Below are 13,107 nucleotides of genomic sequence, written 5' to 3'. Positions count from 1 at the left end.
CTTTGATCTCAGAATTGACCAACTGTAAGAATAGGGCAGTCACTGATTAGTGTTGGAGGGATTATTCATGATTATGTAAAGAAACCTCAGGACAGTAATTTGCTAGACCTGTTTTTACAGGAGAGAACATCAGGATAGTCAAATGGTGTGAATGTCACTATACTCAGGAAAAGCTCTTCTCTGTCCTGTAGGAAAAGTAGTCTCTTCTTTTTGCAAAGGAGAGATACTAGTTGCTCTGTTTTAAAGGTTGTCCTCCTAGACTGTTTCTCAGTGGGCAAAGCCTGGATCTGGGGGGAGTCAGCTGTGGGGCTGACAAAGTTGGAGTTGTCAGCCATCAGGGCCACAACTCAAGAATGCCAGTCAGGAGACAAACTCTTGTAGCCCCACAATGGTGGGATGGTTTTCCTGCCCTCAAAGGCGTGAATCAGTTCTGGTGGATGTAAGACTTATTTCGTCTGAGCCTTGCCTTTTGCTTTTTGCCTTTCTTTTCCTTTTCTCTTTTACTGAGGTATAAAATACATAGAGCAAAATGTACAAATCATAAATATACAACTTGATGAATTTTTAAAATACATATACACACTCATTTAACCACCACTTAGATCAACATTTCCATCACCTTAGAGCTGGGGTTGGCAAACTCTAGCCCACTAGCCAAATATGGCCTGGCATCTGTGTTTGTAATTACTTTTTTTGGAATACAGCCACACTCATTCATTTACATATTATTGTCTACGGCTGCTTTTGTGCTACAACAGCAGAATTGAGTAGTTGTGGAAAACTCCATATGACCCCCAAAGCCTAAAATATTTACTGTCTGGTCCTTTAAATGAAAAGTTTGCCGACCTACCTTAGAAGGCTCCTTTCTGCCCCATCTCAGTGACTCATTCCCTTCCCCCATTCTGACTCTGTCGACATATTATTCGTTTTACCCATTCTAGAACTTTCCAGAAATTGAATTATACAGTATATTCTCTCCTATGTTTGACATCTTTCATTTGGCATAACGTCTGTGAGATTTATCCATGTTGTTGCATGGATGTCAGCAGTTCATTCCTTTTTATTATTGAATAGTATTTCATTGTATGGATGCATCACAATTTATCTAGTTCTCCTGGGCAGTTTCTAGTTTTGACTCACTATGATCAAAGCTGCTATGAACATTCTTACATTAATACAAGTCTTAGTTGAACAATATTCATGTATTTCTCTAGTATTTCTCTAGTATATATCCAGGAATGGAACTATGTTCAGCTTTAGTAGATATGGCCAAATGGTTTTCCAAAATGGTTGAACCAAATTACAGTCCCCTCAGTCATGTGTGAGAGCTCTTGTTGCTTCTGGATGTGGATTTTCAATTCCAGGCTGTAGATTATTGGCAAAGTATATGCAGACCTATTTATAAGGTTTCTCACTACTGTGAGTGAAAAACTTAAAACATTCTTAATCAATGTTTGGTACAAATTTAGTTCCATATTTCCTAATATGGTGGATGTTTGTTCTCATCTGTTAAAAATTATTTTTTATGGAATTCCCTGGGGTCCAGTGGTTAGGACTTGGCGCTTTCACTGCAGTGGCCCAGGTTCAATCCCTGGTCAGAGAACTAAGGTCCGGCAAGCTGCACAATGCAGCCGAAAAAAAAATTATTTTTTAATGACAATACTTAATAAACTGCTGGGTGAATAACAGGGTTTAGCCGTTCAGTAATTATTTGTACCATACTTTAAGGAACCATTAGTTTTATTAATGTTATACAGTTATTTTACTTTGCTTTGAGTTTTTTTGGTAATATTTTCATTACAGATATAGAAGCCCCTTTTCCAGAAAATACTTGGGGCCAGTTATTTAAGTTTTAAGGATTTTGTTTTTTAATAGTTTTCAGTTCTTACTTGGTAACAACTTTCGTTTCCTGGTAAGTCTCTTCTGTGCATCCACATTCTGAATTGAATGGCAACATTTTTTTCTTCTACCCCAGTGGTCTAAAGGATGGGTTTTTGTCCAAGATTTACAGGGAATTTGCAAGTTCTAAAACAAGCCTGGTCCCTTACAGCTCTGTTCTCTTTCTCCATCCTCCTCTCCACCCCACCATCTCTATCTTCACAGGCCGCAGATCTTTTTCCAAGAACAACAGAAAATGATTGAGTACCAGGTAAGTGTGACATTAACGAGCCAACTTTCGGGACTTCCTTGACGGTCCAGTGGTTAAGACTCCGTGCTTCCAATGCAGGGGGTGCGGGTTCGATCCCTGGTTGGGGAACTAAGATCCCACATGCCGCACGGCGCGGCCAAAAAACAAACAAAATGAGCCTACTATCCCTTCTTGGGGAAACTGTTCTAGAAAAAAATATATGCATTTCAACCACATATGCTTTGTCATAGGCTGGGTTCTCAAGAAAACAAACTTGGGGATGGAAATTTGCACACAGAAGGTTTACTAGGGAGGCTCTTGGGATACCTGTAAGTCAGTGAAGGAAGCAAGGTGGGCAGAGGGAGTTGTTGAACAGAGGCATCAGCTGATGTTATAAGGTGCTGTGGAGCTGGGATGGTCCTCAATGTTGTCCTGAATGGAGGCAAGGAGGCCTTTGTATTCTGAAATCAACCAGTCATTGGTTGTAGGCTGCCCCAGGGAGGGGACATAACCTTGGGTGGGTCGCTCCCTTTGGCCAAGGGAAATTCTCTAAAGGTTTCACGTAGGCAACAGCCAGCCATCTCCTAGCAGCTGGGAGAAGTACCTCGGTACTGCAGGGAGATTTGGGTGGAATACCACAGCCTCTCCATACACATAGACACAATGGCCAGATACTTATTATACAAACTACTCTACCCTTTTTTCCCAATTAAAATATCCTAGAGATTGTACCATATTAGTACTAAGAACCATGCCTTTTTTTTTTTTTAATGACGTACATAATGCTCCATCATATGCATGGAATACTTAACCCATCCACCATATTATGGACATTTCAGTAGTTTCCAAATTTGATATTTTAAGCAATGATGCAAGGAACATTCTTTGTTGGAATACAGATGTACAAGGGGAGAGTCCAGTGAGAGTCAACTGTGGACTTCCTGGTAGCCCAGCAAAAAGGCAAACACAGCCCATGACTTGGCATTGGCCGTAAGGAAGAAGGGTATTGTTATTTCCAAGAGAAAACTAGCTTTTCAGGGCACTTCTTTTTTAAGAAGTGTCTTAGACATTGATGTTCCTGTGGGTTTGTGCTCTGGGGCCTCTGGGGGTGGTTTCATCCACTCTTAGGTTGATGCTGGTGCGTCTGCAAGTGACTCCCACATCCATGCCTAAGCTGAGGCCTCCTCTGAGAACTTCAGACCCCTTTGCCCAACATCTGCACCTGGCTGCCCCAGAGCCCTTCAGATTTAGTGTGTACAAAGTTGAACTCTTGATTTCTGTCTCCTCTTCCCTGTTTCTCATCTCAGGAGATGGTACCATCCCACCAGGCAAGCCAAGACCCTGAGATTTTCCCTTGGCTTCTCCCCACCTTCCACCTCTCACACCCAGTCACCAAGTCTTGCTGATTTTACAGCCTCAGTGTTTCTTCCATCTCTCTCCTCTTCATCCCTGTGTTTGGTGAAAAAGGCATAGGGCCTTTTAGGTGCAGGATTACGTCTTTTCTGCTTTGCTCTGTTCTATTGCCTCCCATTCTGTTTCATCCTATCCTATCCCGCTCCACCCCATCCCATCCCATTCCAGTTAGCTCTTTTTGGGAAATACTGCCCAGAACCTGTCACTGAGCCAGGTCCTGTGCTCTGTGATGAAGCCTGACTGCTGCTCACACACTACCACAGTACATTGTTCTGGCATCAGAGAGGGAGTCTAGTTGGTACCTCCTTTGTGTGGGTCTTAGGGTCTCACGTACCAGCTTCCATGGCCTCCACCCTGGTTTTGGCCCTGCCTTCAGATCCATCTGCCTGGGCCACTACTCAAGTGCTACTGTTGCAGGAAAAAAGAGTGGGGTACGAGAGTGTGGTCACATCCCAGGTCTCAGATGAGTCCCTGGGACGGCCGCCAAGTGTGGGTTCTTGGCTTCGCGCAGGAAAGAATTCAAAAGCAAGCCACAGTAAAGTGAAAGGAGGTTTATTCAGGGAGAAACACACCTCACAGACAGAGTGTGGGCCATCTCAGAAGGTGAGAAGCGCCAGGGTATGTACAGGGGCTGTCAGTTTTTATAGGGGTGGGTAATCTCATGGGCTGGTAAGTGGGAGGATTATTCCAACTATTCTAGGGGAGGGGCAGAGATTACCAGGAATTGGGCCACCACCCACTTTTTGGCCTTTTATGGTCCACCTTGGAATTGTTAATTACACCTATGGGTGTGTCATTTAGCTTGCTGATGTATTACAATAAGCATATACTGAGGTATACTGAGACTCAAGGTCTAGTGGAAGTCAGTCATCCACCATCTTGGACCTAGTTGGTTCTAACCAGTTTATGTCGTGTCCTCAATGGCTGTCATTCTTTTAAAGGTTGTGCCCTGCCCCCTTCCTGTCTCACCACCTTAGGACCCAGTATTCTTCAAGGAAACCTACAGCCTCCTGAGAGTGGAGAGTGGCTGCTCTCAGCCCTTTCACCTCTGTGGGGCCCTATCAATGCTTCTTCCCTCCGGCCACTCCCAGAAACAGTGGGCCAGTGCCACTGGCACTGTGCGGTGCACTAGGGCTCTCCACCCCACTGACACCCAGGCACAGGTCCTGGTGTCCCCCCTACACCTTTTTTTCTGTCCTTTAGAATTGTTTTCCCTTTCTTAACAGATTTTTAAATAATGATATACAATCTTTTTCTACTTAAGATAGGTACTTTTATATTGTGCTGTCATATGCCAGGCACAGTTTATAAAGGCTTTACATGTGTTAACTCATTTAAACCTCATAATATAATAACTAAGAGACATACACTATTATTATCTCCATTTAACAGATGAGAAAACTGAGGCACAGAGAGGTTAAAGAGCTTTCCCAGGGTCGCTCATTTAGTGGCTGAGCCTGTATTTGAACTCGAGCAGTCCTGCCCCAAAGTTCATGCTTTTAACTGATCTGCTCCATTGCCTCTTGCGTCTGTCAGTGACTGTAAAGCTGTGGACAGCAGTCCACAAAACCACCCTCACTTCTGATGGCAGCTGTAAGTTTGGAGGTTCCCAAGACCACCCTCGGGTTTGATAATTCGCTAGGAAGACTCACAGAATGTTATATTCACAGTTAGGGTCCATTACAGCAGACGTATACAGATTAGAATCAGCCGAGAAAAGAGACACTTGGGGCAGAGTCCAGGAGAGTTCCACACACAGGACTTCCATGTGTCCTCTCCCGGTGAGTGTGGACAGTGCAAAATTCTCTCAGCAACCATGTGTGGCAATACAGAGTATTGCCAACCAGGGAAGCTCACCTAAGCCTTGGTGTCCAGAGTTTTCTTTGGGGGTTGGTAAAGTAGACGTGACTGACTGCTGACTTCAGTTTCCAGCCCTTCTGGAGGTTGAGCTGATGGATGTCTGTGAGCCAAAGCTTCCCCCAGAAATCATGTTGTTAGACTATCTGGTGTGGCCCAAGGCCCCCAGGTAAACAGAGACACTTATCTAGGAGGATGTTACAGGGGCTCAGAGATTAACTTCTAGGAACTGAGGGCAAAGGTCAGACCTCTCCTTGGGCAAGGTTAAATTCTCTACTGTACAGTCACTTGGAGATAATAGGTACTAAAGAAAAAACTGTTTACTCACAGGAGTAGAAGTTTTTTCCCCACACCAAGCAATTCTCCAATTCTATGCAGACCCTACAAGTTAGGGGGTCAGTCTTCCAAGACTGCCTCCCACTTCAGATGCTTATTTGATATCCCAGGTGGTCACCTGAACTTCTGAGTAGCCAGCTATAAATTGGGGGTTCCCATGACCCCCTCCTCAGTTTTGATAATTTGCTATAACTCATAGAACTCAGGGAAACACTTTACTTACTATTACAGGTTTATTATAAAGGATATTATAGAGGATACAAATGAACAACCAGATAAAGAGGTACGTAGGGCAAGGTACAGAAGGGCCCTGAACACAGGAGCTTCTGTCCCCATGGAGTTTGGGGTGCACACCCTCCTGGCTGTGTTCACGAACCTGGAAGCTCTCCAGGGTTTTTATGGAGATTCCATTATTTAGGCATAATTGATTAAATTATTGGCCTTTGGTGATTAGCTCAATCTCAAATCCCTCTCCCCTCCCCAGAGACTGGGCGGTGTATGGCTACAGGTTCCAACCATCTAATACCTGGGTGGTTCCTCTGGCAACCAGCCCCCATCCTCAAAGAGTTATATCATTAGTATAAACTCTGAGATGATTGACACGGGCTTGTTACTACTAATAAAAGACACTCCTGTTATTACTTCTGTTGCTCTGGAAGTTACAAAGGTTTAAGAAGCTCTGTGCCAGGAATCAGGCAAGAAGATCAAATATATATATATATATATATATATATATATATATAAAACTTTTTTTAAAAATTTGTTTATTATTTTTGGCTGAGTTGGGTCTTCATTGCTGCGCACAGGCTTTTCTCTAGTTGTGGCCAGCGGGGGCTACTCTTCGTTGCGGTGCACAGGCTTCTCATTGTGGTGGCTTCTTTTGCGGAGCACAGGCTCTAGAGCATGGGGGCTTCAGTAGTTGCACCACGTAGGCTCAGTAGTTGTGGCTCATGGGCTCTAGAGCACAGGCGCAGTAGTTGTGGTGCATGGGCTTAGTTGCTCCGCGACATGTGGGATCTTCCTGGACCAGGGCTCAAACCTGTGTCCCCTGCATTGTTGGCAGGCAGATTCTTAACTACTGCGCCACCAGGGAAGCCCTATATTTCTTAATATATCACAATATCACAGATGCCTTCTTAGGTTAGTACCTGTGGGTCTTTCAGCAGCTATCTGGTTCCGGGGCACTGGGCTCTTTGGAGAATTTGTTCTCTGTGCCCTAAACCAGAGGACTGACTGCCTGGACAGTGTAATCTGAGGCTTGCCAGGCTGTGGAGCCTCCTTTCCAAACTTCCTCCTCTGGGTCTCCAGCTGGACTCTTCTGCCATTGGCCTCTTGTGTTTTAGTGTTCCCTGGGGCTCTGGCCTGAGTACTCTGCTCATCCTGTCTCCTTGCTGAGAGAGACCACACTGTGTGACAACTTTAGCTACCACTTCTGTGCTGATGGCTCACACAGCTTTAGCTCCGTTCCTGTTCTTGTTCCTGACATGACTCATGTCCATCCTGCTGCCTGCCGAGTGTCTCCCCCTTTGTGTCCCCTAACACACCACGTCCTCTTTACTTTTGCAGTTTTTCTCAGCTGCAGTTGAGATTGGTGACCAGTGTCACCCAGTTGCCTTTGAGATACCACAAAGGTAAGGGTGTTACCCTTACACCTTCTTCACACCCCACAGCCAGTTAAGGTACAGGTTCTGCTCTTCTTTACATTGGTCCTTCTCTATCTCACTGTTTCCATCTTACTTGTGAGCATCATCTTCCACCTAGGTTAGTACAGTCTTTCCTTTCTTCTCGCTCCAGGTCACCCACCACATTTCTTTTTCCATCCATTCACTTTCAAACTATCTGTGAGTTCTGTATCTCTTGTAGGCAGTATTACTTTTTTTTTTTTTTTTTTTGGTGAGAGCACAAGATCTACTCTTTTGGCGAATTTCAAGTCTACGGTACAGTATTATTAACTGTAGTCACCATGTTGTACAGGCAGTTTTTTTTTTTTTTTTTTTTTTTGTGGTACGCAGGCCTCTCACTGCCGTGGCCTCTCCCGTTGCGGAGAACAGGCTCCGGACGCGCAGGCTTAGCGGCCATGGCTCATGGGCCCAGCTGGTCCGTGGTATGTGGGATCTTCCCGGACTGGGACACGAACCCGTGTCCCCTGCACCAGCAGGCGGACTCTCAACCACTGTGCCACCAGGGAAGCCCGGCAGTATTACTTTTTTATCCAGTCTAACAATCTCTTTGGAGTGTTAGATTACACTCCATGTAATCAGGTAAAGAGTGTTTACATGATTAAACACTCTTTTTGGAGTGTTTAATCATGTATTAAATAACCTTATAATTTAATATAGTTTAATATAATTATTGGTAGGATTGGATCTATATCTTTTTAGCATTTAGTTTTCTATTTGTCCCATCTGCTTTTGCTTTGTTTCTTTTCTCTTGTGTGTGTGTTTTTGTGCGGATTAACTGAATAGTTTTTAGAATTTTATTTACTTCAGTACGCCTCTTTGCACTTTTAGTGATTACTCTAGGGAACAATGTCCCTCTTAACTTTTCACAGTCTGCTTAGAGTTACCATTGTACAGCTTGACACGGAATGTAAGAAGCTCACCACATGCCTTCTTGAATGTGCTTTCTACACACCTCACTCCTTTGATAGATTTCTCATTGTCTTAAAGTCCATCATTTCATCACTCACAGGCCTCTGTACTCTCTCCTGTAACTGAGTGACTTGCCATCCTTAAAATCACTGTTTCGCCCCCGTGCTGCTCCCTCTGCAAGGAAGGCAGTTTTTCCATCTCTGCAGAGAAGATTCAGCTGCACATATCCCTTAGCTCTGAAGCCTAACTAGACCCTGATAATTTTAGTGGACCATTCACTTCTCTGCATGCCATAGCCCAGATGTCCTGCTGTCACAGCTCTTACCCTTTCACCCTGAGGGCCTTACATATTGCTCTCCCTGCCAGGCTGTGAGCTCCTTGAGGTCAGGTGCCACCCATGACTGTGTCCCCAGCAACCAGGACTGGGTCAGACACAGTCTTCAGTCAATATGTGTTGACCCAAATATAAATGACAGTGGCTTCCAATCCCATCATATATAGTCCAAAGCCAGGAATATAAAAGGCATCCTAGATAAATCTCTGACCTATGAACATTATAAAAAATCAGAACCATCCACCTCTGCCTACACTTTCCCCACATGACTCAATGTCATTTCATCTTCAGCAGAGACCTGTGTCATTCAAGGATGTGGTCGTGGGCTTCACTCAAGAGGAGTGGCACAGGCTGAATCCTGCTCAGAGGGCCCTATACCGGGATGTGATGCTGGAGACCTACAGCAACCTCGTCTCAGTGGGTAAGAACAGCTCTGCCACAATCTAGATTATGCTTGAATGACCACCTTTCCTTTTTCAGTGGCTAAAAGTAACTGAAGTACCTAGAACCTCTGAAGTACCAAATACTTTCCATGTCTCAGACACTATTTTAGCCACTTTTAAAATATTAACTCATGTAATCCTCATAAGAGCCTTAGGAGGTAGGTACTGTTAGTACCACTATTTTACACATTTGGGAACTGAGGCAGAGAAGGTGAAGTAACTTGCCCAGTGTCACCCATGCAGTACATAGCAGAGCCAGAGTGGGATTTGAACCCCAACAGTCTGGCTGCACAGTGTGTATTCCTAACCCTTATACTGTGTGCTTCAGTGAGCTTGGCTTGAGTTTCAGTGGTCGTGGATTAGTACTTCCTTTTGAGTTCTGGACAAAGTGTGTGTACAGTCTCCTCCCAAGTACAGTGTCTGTTGTGTAGCCTTTAATGCTGCCTGAGAAGACCAAGAAGCTCAGTCCAAGGCCTGGATCATTTCCCCGGAACAGGTTATGAAGGCACCAAACCATATGTGATCCTCAGGCTGGAGCAGGAAGAGGCACCATGGATTTGTGAGGCATCATGCTCGGGCTGCCACTGTCGGGGTAAGTATGATAAATCCAACAAAGGACGTACTAAGGGAGGCTCGCACCTTTGGGATTTTGTTCAGGGTCCAGCTTTTAAAATGCTTAGAGCTTTGAAAGCCGCTGGAGACATTTCTCTGAGAGCTTCAGCCTTCTTGGTGACCCTTCAGCCTCCATGCATCCCACCTCCCTGTGTGCTTGCTCCATCTCCTTTTCTCCAGAATCCTTGGCCTCTCTCTTGAGGTTATCAGTACACTTTCTCTTTCACATTCAGACATTCTTACAAATAAGCTTCTGTGATTCTCTTGTTCTTGCTGATTCCTTCCTATTCTCTATTCTAACAGTTTTGGGGTAAAATGCCCCAGACCTGCCTGCCATACTCAGAGTCTCACTTCCTATCTTTTCCTTAATCGCTTAAGTTATCCCTGAGTCCCTTAATTTCCTAAGTCGAAGACGAGGAAGCAGTGAATTCCAGGAAGTGAACAGGGACAGTTGGGTAGTGAAGGAGACCCCTGAGTTTGGTCTGTCTTAACCACTTCTATTTAATTTTCAGAATAACTGCCCCTCTCCCATCAGCTCTATAAAATATCTCGACAATAATCCCTGGTATCCTGAGTGTTGGTAACCTACTCTTTAGAATGCCTCTGGACTTCTGCTTCTCCAATAGAGTCATGAGTTTAGCAAGAAGAGTCAGTGCAGTCAGTGCCATCTGTTTCTGGATCTCTTTATGCCATTTGTACTTAGTGTTATAATCACATGATTGAATTAAATATTATATAAACCCCAAAAACATTCAAGTCATTTCATGCTTCTCCCCAAAATAATGTCTTTGAGATTACCACCATCCAGCTTTCACTGGTTGTAGTAGTAGCCGCAATAGCATTAGAATTTCTGGCCAACACTCAGTGTGTGCTCACTTTGTGCCAGGTCTGTTCTCAGTCCTTTACATATATCAACTCATTCAACCCTTACAATACCTGTGAGGTGCTTATTACCAGCCTTTATTCCCCCATTTACAAATGAGCAAACAATCACAGGTTAAGAAACTTGTCTAAGAACATATAACAAAGTAAGGGACCAAATGGGGATTTGAACCCAGGTGGTCAGGCTGTAGAACCAGTATTCTTTTTTTGTAATTTTTTGGCCATGCCGTGCGGCATGTGGGATCTTAGTTCCCCGACCAGGGATCGAACCCACTCCCCCTGCAGTGAAAGTGCAGAGTCTTAACCACTGGACTGCCAGGGAAGTCCCTAGAACCAGTATTCTTAACCATCACACTCTGGTGCCCTCTGAGGTGTATTTTGCTTCATGAAATTGCTCGTCAACCTTCCTGAAACCATTGTAACCTGGCTATCAACTGCTTTTCTTTTCCCTCGTTCAAGAATTTTATATAATAACTGCCCAAAAATAGTATCCAGTCAGCCCTCCTTTCTAAGTTCTCTGTATCCTCTATTTCCCTGGCTGCAGCCCAGCCTTTTCCTTCCAAGGGACTACTGCATTTTCTGTTTTCCAAACTTGATTCTCTTCTCAATGGTGAAACTCCCTAAAGAAGTCATCCGTTCTGAGACCATATGATGCTCACAACCGGCCTCTTTGACATTTTGCCACCTTTTGTCCGCCTTGTACCACCTAGGCTCCCCTACCCCCCATTTCACCAGTCTGGATCATCTCCTCAGTTATGTCCACTTATCCCTGTTTTTTGTCGAGCAAGAACTGAAGTCATCCTCTTTTTTACTTGCTACCTCCCCTCCACCCCACATGCACACAAGTGCATGCATATATATACCTCACCTTACTTTTCATTCCAGAGTTTTGCTACCATGAGCTCATTTTGAAGCTTCTGTCTCTGTCACCCTAATTGTTCTATGCTTATGTGCTAGTTTTGTTGGTTTTCCTTTGGGAAATTACTTTACATCTTCCTGTCTACTTTTCATTTCCCACTGACATCTCCTAAAATTGGACCCAAATTACCTCATGCCTGAATGTCTTTAGTTAGGGGTTCTTAATCATTTTTGTGCCATGAAACTCTTAACCATTCTGGTGAAGCCTAATAGACCCCTTTTTTAAATATTAAAAAAAAATAAAACCCATAAGATTACATGACATACAAATTACTAAAATACAGTAATTACTAAAATAAAGTTAGAAAATGCAATATCAAAACATTAATGATGTTAATGATATTAATGATAATAGTAGATATACTTCCTTATTTATATATTAAATTATGAGATCTCCCATCAGGTCAAATAATTGTCATGATCTCAAAGTAGAGATGATTGTAAACATATTTTGAGAAATCTGTGACAACTATAGTGTGACGTGAAAATACCTTATTCACAAACTAGGACAGTTACAGGAGCTAATACTACTCTGTTTTGTTGTTCACATTCATAATCAAAGGAAATGCTCAGTTGTAGTTAGAACAGATTTCTGTATACCAAGTTAAGAGCTCCTACTTTAAATTCTAGTTAGCTTCGTTGATTCCTTCTTTTATCTAGCTCATCTTAGAGCCCTTGCCGTTTATATTATTACTAACTAGCTCAACATAAGCTCTCTGACTGCTGTAACAGTGCTTGTCAAACTCTTAATATGATAACGAAGCATCTGGGCAACTTGTTAAAATACAGATTCTGATTCTGTAGGTTTGGGGGTGGGGCCCAAGATTCTGCATATCTGCCTACATATCAGTTCCCAGATGAGGCTGATGCTGACCATTGAGAACCATGCATTGGGTAACAAGGTGCTTTATGACATTTAAACCCCTTTCCTCTGTAACAGGGATCAGCAAACTTTGGCCTATAGGTCAGCCACCTAATTTTGTGCATAAAGTTTTATTGGAACACAGCTGCACCCTCCTTACATTTACATACTGGCTGTGTTCTCACCATACAATGGGAGAGTTAAGTAATTGTGACCGAGACCATATATCCCACAAAGCCTAAACTAGTTGCTGGTCCTTTAAGAACGTGTTTGCCAACCACTGCTCTATAATATCTTCTCATCTTCAAAATTATTTCTCTCTATCATCTATGACATGTTTCATTACATTTGTGCCAGTTTCTGAATCTTCTACACTCGTATAATACTTTTCCCTGCATTGGTGCCTTTAGTTTTGATTCATGCTCTCTATTCATATACTGTGCACCCTTTAAATTTTTAGGGCATTTCTCAAATAGTTTTATTCCAGGTCATAATAACAGATTCATAAGGAAAGGTTTGCTGTACCTTCTCCAGAAAACATTTGGCAAGGTAATGTCCAGAAGAAAGGACGGCAAGACATGCTTTTGAGGCAAGGTACATTCATCAGCAAGAAAACGTTGCCCAAGGAAAGAAGCCATGAATGTAATAAGTTTGGGAAAATATCACATCTGAGCACTGATCTTTTTCCTTCAATTCAAAACCCTAATAACTGGGACTCTTGTGGAAAGAGT

The 13,107-nt window shown here is 43.4% G+C and overlaps 1 protein-coding gene across 1 annotated transcript in view; it reads left to right on the top strand.

Moving 5' to 3' along the window:
* Positions 1–2,134: 2,134 nt before the first annotated feature.
* LOC103080927 (zinc finger protein 793) overlaps positions 2,135–13,107 on the top strand; it is an 11,790-nt gene continuing 817 nt past the window's right edge. Inside the window, exons 1-4 of the mRNA XM_007471103.1 lie at positions 2,135–2,149; positions 8,954–9,080; positions 9,599–9,694; positions 12,911–13,100. Of these exons, the coding sequence (XP_007471165.1) occupies positions 2,135–2,149; positions 8,954–9,080; positions 9,599–9,694; positions 12,911–13,100 (428 nt within the window). The remainder of the gene's footprint in view (positions 2,150–8,953; positions 9,081–9,598; positions 9,695–12,910; positions 13,101–13,107) is intronic.

This window comes from Lipotes vexillifer, unplaced genomic scaffold, assembly GCF_000442215.2.
Source record: "Lipotes vexillifer unplaced genomic scaffold, Lipotes_vexillifer_v1.1 scaffold182, whole genome shotgun sequence".
Classification (NCBI taxonomy): Eukaryota; Metazoa; Chordata; class Mammalia; order Artiodactyla; family Lipotidae; genus Lipotes; species Lipotes vexillifer.
Note: the sequence above shows the minus strand (reverse complement) of the source record. Positions and strands in the feature narration are given on the sequence as shown.